General features: G+C 38.7%; 1 protein-coding gene across 1 annotated transcript; it reads right to left on the reverse strand.

Annotated features, from left to right (window-relative positions):
• Window positions 1–898: 898 nt before the first annotated feature.
• On the reverse strand, window positions 899–8,335 carry LOC139711331 (cathepsin L2-like). Its single transcript, XM_071623229.1, has 7 exons — window positions 8,081–8,335; window positions 7,683–7,835; window positions 7,063–7,274; window positions 6,893–6,905; window positions 5,442–5,607; window positions 4,456–4,564; window positions 899–998 (listed from the first exon to the last, which is right to left on the reverse strand). The coding sequence occupies exons 1-7, from the start codon at window positions 8,333–8,335 to the stop codon at window positions 899–901; spliced, it is 1,008 nt and encodes a 335-aa protein (XP_071479330.1).
• Window positions 8,336–9,041: the final 706 nt, after the last annotated feature.

Genomic DNA, 9,041 nt, shown 5'->3' on the forward strand with positions numbered 1-9,041 from the left:
TGAAAATCGGGTTTGGAATGACGGAAACATCCAAAAACGAAGTAAAACAAAGCGATCGTAATAAAGTGCGGGTCCCACACTTTATTAGAATCGTTCTTTTTTGGATATTTCAGCCATTTCAAAACCAATCTCCATCAAATGAATGTTGAATTCCTCATGGAATTACATGCTCTTTCATATTTCATAAGAGGTTTCTCATTATCTCACCAAAAAATGTTAGAAACCTGAAATTAAGTCTCAACCAATACTACACGATCCCTTTAATAAATATCATGTATATAGGTCTCTTTCCTTCGACGCAGAAGAACGAAAAATGGCTATCGTTGTTGCTGTTTGCATCAGATTGAAATAATTTCTACCTTTCTCGAATACTTTCTGAGGGTACACTGTTGTGTTGGGGTATTCTCCCTAAATTTAGAGTGTTTCTACTTTTTATTAGTACATTGTATTCTTGTACAAGTCGTTTTGACGTAGTCTTTTCTTCGAGTGTACATCAAAGAAAATACATGTATTGACCGTTCCATTGCTATTGCCCACAACTTCACTTTTGGAAAACTAGTGCTAATCTACGACAGCCTGTCACAGATTGATATTCATGACGAATTGATGCAACTTTTTTTTTCAAATTCATTTGAAGAAAAGATATGAAATGATATAGAACAAATTTGAATTGAGTCTAAAAATCACCTTACCTTATGAGAATGACTCGATTTCAAACTTCTACATGAATTTCAATGGAAACGCTTGGAAATAATTCTATAAGGTTGTTGACCTTTGGTTCTGATATACAAAATTGTTGGTTCATTTTCTTTTGATTGAAAGCGATGCATGGTGATTAATAGATTCACCGGTTGATGCATGGCGTCTAGGACTTCTATAGTCAGGGGTCCTCGAGTCCTCACACCAAGGGATAGCTGGGCATAGTAGCAATGCCGCACTGGTTGTTCTTGTTTCTTGACATCCAGATGTAGCCATTTATTCCCCAGTTTGTGCCCCAGCTGTATAAAAAAGCAAAAGCAAAAACAGAACTTCGACATATCAGAGTGTTAATGGTATCGTGATTTCATTGATAAATGACAATTTCTTTTTAGAAGTTTGCTGACATAAAATGAAAATACATTACAATGCTGACATAATAAAAACATAGAGTTACGAAAGATGCTTATGGAAAGACACCATTATCCTGAAATCACACATTTGGCTGTTGTAAATGTACATACGTGTAATATATAATGATGTTTATGCTTTTATCAGAAAGAAAAGCATTGCCTGAAGCAGGTTCCTTGCTGAAATTGAATAAACTGAACTGAATTTGACACGTAACACCCGAAGCAGTGGACGTGGACATCACGATTTTTTCTGTTTTCACAAAAAAAAAGAAAAAATAAGCAGATTCACCGTGCTTCTGACGCTACGAATTAATCAGAAGATGCTGATTGCATTGTAAAATACATGGACTGTAGCCATCAATCCATCTATTTCATTTATCATATCATTAGACAATTAGAATCTGTTCTTGTTGTAAAAACAAAAATGATTTTTACACAGCACATTCAATGCCACTAATTTTTGAAGTTCAATTCTTCCTATTCAATTCAAAATTGTGAAGTCAAAAGTCACAATCAACATGATAAATGACCAACGATTCAATTATTTATTGGTCAAATACACATGAAAAGCTCCAATTCAGTAACTCATTGCCTTGACAGAATCGCTGTCGAGGTGAAACATACGAACTTATTACGTTCGAGTAATTTAACACACGACCTTTTTAAGCTTCATGTTGTGACAATACGTATGTTTTCCATTAGGCCCCCCCCCCAAAAAAAAAAAAATGAATTGTTGTATTGGCGTAACCCGCCCGACCCTAAAAAAAAAAACAACAACAACAAAAAAAAAAACGACCCTGAACTTTTCAAAAAAAAAGAAGAAGGAAATGCATCGTTTTTACCGAGAGAGGGCGCGATACGGGTTTGCGAATTATCAAAAACAACAACAACAACAACAACTGCTGGTGTCGGAAAATGGGGGCGCAGTACATCGTGTTGGCGACCGGCAAGTCCGGTTCGAAGATATTATTTAATATTATTTGGAGAATCGATTTGTCTGTGGCGCTGGGTGATTTAGCCCAGGAATTTGTTCGTGAATTTGTTGTGACGGCTGTTAAAGTGGGGAAGGCGGAAACAGGTCCGTTCAAAGATGTCCTGCTGAGAGTGCCATTCTGTTGGATATGGGGTACCGGTATATGGTTTGCTACTACGAATACGATGGAGGCGAAGAAGTGCGGGTCGCGCCAGTACAAAACGCTCTATCAGTGTTGATGGCGATTTCATTGGACAACTTTGAAAAAGTGGTCCAATGAACGCATCTCAAATTAAACCACCCAATGGCTTAAACCAAAACCACCTTCGCGAATTTCACCCCATCCCCACCCCCTATTTTGGGTGGACGCCTATACTTGTTCCCTATTTTCAAAAGACCCCCCCCCCCCCCATCTAGGGAAAACATTCAGAAAATGACCCCCCACCCCCTATCTACAGAAACTGACAAAATACCCCCCCCCCCCCCCCTTCCCCCTTTTCATAAATTTCTAGGGAAAAATCTTCTGGAGATCAGTCCCAATTTTTTTTTTTTTTTTTTTTTTTTTGGGGGGGGGGGGGGCTCTGACCCCCTATCTACGGAAGATTTTTCAACAGACCCCCCCCCCCCTCCCCCCATCTACGAAAGAATTTTCAATGGACACCCCTATCTACGGAAAAGACTAAAAAACACCCCTCCCCCTCCTTCATAAATTTCTAGGGACAAATCTTCCGTAAATAGACGTTGAAAACGGGAACACGCATGTGGTCTCCTATGGGTTCGAGTGGGGGGCCAGGGTGTTTTTCCATGTCCAAAATATGATTCTCTTTTAATACTTATTGCTTTTAAACCGGTGATATAACAAACTCTGGATGTAACAGACCCTCTCTATCGAATGGGGTTTTGTTGAATATGAGATTTACACGTAAAATACAGGTAGCAAAAAAAAAAAAAAAAGAAATCCGCCCGCCCGACCCTATTTGAAAATATCATGTTACGCCAATACAACATTTTTTTTTTTGGGGGGGGGGGGGGAGGGGGTCTTATTGAATAAATTACAATCAATCATTTTTTCTTTTTTTGAGAGAGAGAGAGAGAAAGAGATAAAGGCTTTAACATCTGTCATCTAAAATGAGTGGAAAGAATATGACGTTCAAGTTCAAGTTGATTTATTTCACTTCCAACAAACAAATAAGAAATACAAATAAACGCTCATATACACAGACGTCGTGAAATGAGTACCACAATGCGATGAACAGTATGACATTGTAAGAAAAATATAGGTAAATCATCAACAGAGATACAAATAACTGTTACGTCATTGTGGTAAATGCATAAACGATATTGCTGGAAATGGAGGGGACTGCTAAAAAGCAGAGCTTGTAGAATGCAGTCCCCTCATAGAGAAAAAAATTGCAAAAAAAAACAACAACAACAACAACTAATTTCCCTAAGCGGTAGCAAAAAAAAAGACAGACAGAGTAATGCACACATACATGCACACATACGGACGCACATTAACAAACACATGGCGGCTCTCTTGTAAGGAAAGATTGATGAGAGGATAGAAAGATATAGTAGTGAAGAAGGTAGTAAGTCCGAGGTGGACAAGGGGGGGGGGGGGGGGGGGGGGAGGAGAGGAAAATGGTGGGTCATAACCAGGGCACTGGAGGCACAGAAGCACGGGCTCGCTGATGAAGAAAGTGTAGTGAGAATTACGAAGCAACAACAACTTTGAAAATCAAAAGTAAAAAAAGAAAAATGAATTATGCTGCGTACGAAGTTTTTAGATAATTCTTTAACTTTAAAGAGAATGTATAAAAACTTAAAGCTTCTTTCATATTATTATCCAGAGAATTCCAGAATTTTGGTCCAGAAAAGGAGAGTAAAGATTTTGCAAAAACCGTCCTAGTCAAAGGCAAATGATATTCATGGGATTGACGGGTTGAATATGCATGAACAGTTTCATTCTTTAAAAACATGGAATCAAACACAAGGGGGAGAGAATGGTTGGTGAGTTTATACATGAATTGTCCTAATTGCAAACGATAAAGATCATAGATTTTCAAAATATTATTTTCATGGAATAAATTAGTTCAGTTCAGTTATGTTTTTTCTTTTGATTTTCTCAAACATAATCAATAACATAATATGCACAGTATACCTGAAAGAAAATGATTGCAACATAAGTAATCAATAAAGGGGAGGGGGGAGTACATTACACTTTAGAAGGGGATTATGCAAATAAACCCTATAGTAATAAATTATTGGTGCCCTCCATAGTCCTTGGGCTCCGTAGATGGCTATTGGTGCTGCACACCAAGGGCAGAAAATGCTACAAACCGTGATTTTACTGTGCACCTAGTAGTTACCCACCAGTTCCTGACGATGTAGTATTCCTCGTCCTGAGCGGTGCTATTGTAGCCCACGACCAGGACGGCATGATCCACAGCGGTAGAGCTACAATTAGGCTCGTTGTAGACACCTGAAGACGAAAATTGACTATAATTACTTACATACATACACACACACACGCAAGCACACAGACAGACATACATACATACATACAGACAGACAGACAGACACACACACACACACACACACATATATATATATATATATATATATATATATATATATAACAGCAATAATTAGTTTCTGCTCGGAGTCCTAAGAAAGTATAGATTTACAACAGTAGGTCAATATAAACTCCGTTTGAGACGTAAATTCGACGAATTTTCGCCCAATTTACGTCTCTAATGGAGTTTATATTGACCTACTGTTGTGAATATATATATATATATTTACGTATGTATATGACATATGAGAAAGGAAGGAGAAATCGGTGCATAGCTTTGACATCATTATTCCTCTTACTGTTCCTCTTTTTCGGAATATATTAGATATACATATCATATATATACATTGTATATATATATACGCTTTAAACAATTTAACCAGGCAATGTTACCATGTCACAACACCTATATATATATATATATATATATATATATATATCCATACTTTGATTTGACTTTATTTGATTTATTTCTGCATTTTTCACAAAGTATATACAGCATAACAAACAATTTCCCAATACTATTCATATCTTATCCAACACAAGATGAATAGAAATACAGTCATAATGTACCAATAATGAATATTGTATCTCTCTTAAAAAATCGAGTGAAAATATTCACTCTTGAAGGAGTGAATACAAAAAAGAGTGAATTTAGAGTGAAATTGGAGTGAATCCAGAGTGGAAATGTTCATTTTCACTCTTTTTGGAGTAACCTCAGGGATCACTCCAAAATCTTCGAGTGATCCCTGAAGTCACTTCAAAACGTTTCATTCGTTCTTACCAGATTCATAGAACTGCATAGAAGCCTGGCTGGCGTCGATAGCCACAGAAATAGGGCCAACGCCAGCGATGGCCTGCGTGAGCGCCTCCTCGTCCCCAGACGGGATGTCTTTATAACCGGTGCACGTGGCGCCCACCAATGATGCTTTGAATCTGCAACTCTCATCCTGTGGGCGTGACGTCACAAAAGGAACTGTCTTTATGTTTGAGAGTGCACTTTTCAAATAATGCCAGCCTGCACATCTTTTTTCCCCACTCGAAATAGAACATTACATTAAATATTACAACAAGCTGACTTTCACGTTTCGTTTCAATTTTGCCAGAGAGAGAAAAGACTGGAAAATGTTTGTTTGAAATATGCTGCGTATTTCTATGTTGTTCTTTAATATGAAGACTACGTCATATTGAATTGAATTGAATTGCATTGAATTGAATTGAACTAAAGAGTATTGGTATTATCATTATTTACCTCCTATGTAAATCGATTTGAAGAGAAGAGTTCATTTTGGTCTCGATTTATTCTTACGACCATATGCATTTATAAAAGCAATCATTATATAACAAAGCACGATAAAAATATGCTGTTTTCATGAAAATTTAGATGTTCATCTTTAGTGGATATTAACGTACAGTTACAGAAAAAAGCTCACGTTTGGACTTGTTTTATTTGAACGAGCGTACTATGCATAAAAAAGGCAATCGATATAAACGCACGCGATCAAAGATGTGTTATAGAAACTTAATGACATTTCATCAAAATGCATAATGGTCATGATGAAGAGCAGTGCCTATATGAGAGCATGAGCTTACAAGAGATAATAAATTCCTTTATAAAATGGGTTCAAGAATGTAGCCAATTGGAAGTGCTGAAATGAGTCACGTTAGCGTGCATTATTTTCTTACTAACATGCACGACCTGACGTCACAATGTTTACACTAGCAGTGCGCACTCAATCAGTTGTTACAAGTGCGTCACGCACTACTATACGCGCTGTCAATCCTGTAAAGAACTTCTAGTTCGGGCTGCCAGCCGGCCTTTCTTGTGCGCATAACATGTGGCGTACGTATACTCCACCACTCTTATACGTACAGTACTTATGTGCGGGATTTCCGAGTGCGACGTGCGTAAATGTTTGGGACGAACATCTTCGGACATCTTGACTTTTGAGCGAGTGCTACATGTAGCTGACTGGTATTGACCCACAAAGGCACCTGAAAAATGATGTTAGTTTTCGACCCATTTTATAAAACAAATGATGCACAGGATTATTTCGTGGCGTTAGTGAAGGTGCGGCACTCGAGAGTATTTCAACATGCACGAGGCGCAGCCGAGTGCATGTTGCACCATTGTCAATACTCTCGAGTGCGCCGCACCTTCACTAACGCACTCTATCCTGTGCATCGTATAACAGTGTGAAGAAAAACAACTATAATGAGGAAGGTGAAAATCACTGTTTGCTGGTACCTGGCTGGGAGAAAAATATAAAGAAAAGCGTATAGAATATAGAGAAGAAGAAGGAGGAGGATTAGGAGTTACACCCTCCAACCATAAGCACAATCAGTCATGATCAGCCTGAAAAGGCTCAAAATGTGTCATTGGACTACTGATCTTTGCAACGTACGGATAGCTGGCTTCTGTATCGATACCTTGATTATCGATCACATACTGGAAGGCAGCGTCCATGAAACCACCACTGCACCCGTAATTTCCCTCTGCCTGCGAGCAGTCCAGTAGGTTCTGGGCGCTAAGACCGACAAGCTTGCCTGTCTTTGCGAAATGTTGTCCCTCCAGCGAACCTGTGGCGCTGAAAGCCCAACTGGCACCACATTGTAACTGAAAGGAACCAAAAAAAAAAAAATAATTGTAATATGTGCATCACATTTCTCAATATCCAACATGTAAAGTATTATATTAGACACACTGACAAATTCATCATCTGATGATTTCTGTACATCTCTCGAATCAGTGAGCAAAATACTTCATAAGCCGAAATGCCAAAACCATATCTACATTTTATCTGGAATAGTTAATGGTTGTTAATTTTTATTTTAAGACATTGAATAATACTCATTCTGACTCAGCAAAAGACGAGCTTTAGAAATGTGCAAGGTGCTTATCGTATTCATATTTGACATTTTGCCTATGGGAGCTTGGTGGATGTTGCAAGAAGTCTATTAAGATTCTAAGAGCTTGGTGGGCGTAGAAATACCCTTCGTTTGTGCACTGAAATGTATTATTCACCTCGTTCTTCACCGCCGTTACGTAGCCCCGTTTACGCCAGTCGACAGACTTGGGCAAAGTCGCCTGTCCTCTTGTGCGGGAGGTTGGTCCAGTCCCACTTCGATTGTAGGCGGTCTTAAGATTACCAAAGGATGCCGCAAACTCTTCACTAGTCTGTATTAGACATTTTAAGAGAAGAATACTGTGTGATACTGGACCCTCAGCTCTTCCTCAAATGTCCAAATGTAAAAACAAAATATGGGATGGAAGGAGAATTATCATTTACAGGTGCATTACGGGTTTGAGGTATTAATATCCACCTCATTGTTGTAAAGACACGTATATAATATTATTACATGTGCATACAATACTTTTATAGTTATGATACATTTATGCAATTTTTAATCAAAATGAATTACCATATCTCCGAACTCGTTCATTCCAAGGCGGTGCGAGTGGAGGCCTCTTTGATGCTCGAGATTGTGTTTGACGATCATCTCGACTTTCTGTTGCCATGTCAACCGCTTCATTGTCTCCTCTTCAACACTGGCGTAGGTCTTACCGTAGAGGGCCTTCCACTGGTCGAACTCGAGGTCGAAGTCCTGAGTGAAGAGGCTGACGGCCATGCTGCCAAACACGCACATGGCTAAAACGATGACCTGCAGCAACTTCATCTCGAAACAATACTGGAGTGACCTCACAGGTCAGGGGTTCAAACGAAAATGACGATAAAATAAAGACCAGCAGAAGAGGAAATCCAAAAGAAAGCTATTATAGAGCAGGTTATCAGAAAAGAAAAATGAAGAGTTAATGACAAGGACGTTCTCCAGTGTAATGAGTAATGCCCTTGGATTGCGATCACAATGAACTCTGAGTTAACCTAAACGTAAGTGCAGATCGATGAAACTACAAAAAAAAAAAAGGTGTCGTAAAATCACTGGTCGTTGGATTCACGCAGATCTGACAGGTGAACGTAGCGCCACTTTTACAAATGTGTTCTTGCCAAGCCAGTCAGTGCACAACGAAGCCGAACAAGAGAATATTGCTTACTGGTCTAGGATCTTTGAGTATCATCATCTAATGCAAAGAATGAAGCTTCAAAGTTGCATACAATTGAAACACTTTTGCTGTTGTTGTTGTTGTGTTTTTTTTTGTGTGTTAAGTTCAGGTAAAAAATTAAATTGCAGCGCATGAGTCTTTTCCATTTCATAAAATTCGCCCATGGATTTGACTAAAATCGTGAACTGTCGGTAACATTCTACCATATGATCAGGGATAATAAAAGATGGCAGTCAACGTGACTACATAGAACTATGCACAGCGCTAGATAACAGTCGGTCACCTGATCTTACCCCTGACAAACATTCGATATGGCAGAGC

The sequence above is a fragment of the Diadema antillarum genome, unplaced genomic scaffold (assembly GCF_040938485.1).
Source record: "Diadema antillarum isolate AM-2024a unplaced genomic scaffold, OU_Dant_1.0 seq00001648_RagTag, whole genome shotgun sequence".
NCBI lineage: Eukaryota > Metazoa > Echinodermata > Echinoidea > Diadematoida > Diadematidae > Diadema > Diadema antillarum.

Excerpts from the sequence above, each read along its gene's own strand:
- LOC139711331 (XM_071623229.1), bottom strand. The coding sequence starts at position 8,335 with ATGAAGTTGCTGCAGGTCATCGTTTTAGCCATGTGCGTGTTTGGCAGC. Across the intron at positions 7,836-8,080 it reads TGAACGAGTTCGGAGATATG|ACTAGTGAAGAGTTTGCGGC; the intron begins GTAATTCATTTT and ends TGTCTAATACAG. Across the intron at positions 4,565-5,441 it reads TATGCAGTTCTATGAATCTG|GTGTCTACAACGAGCCTAAT; the intron begins GTAAGAACGAAT and ends TTTCGTCTTCAG.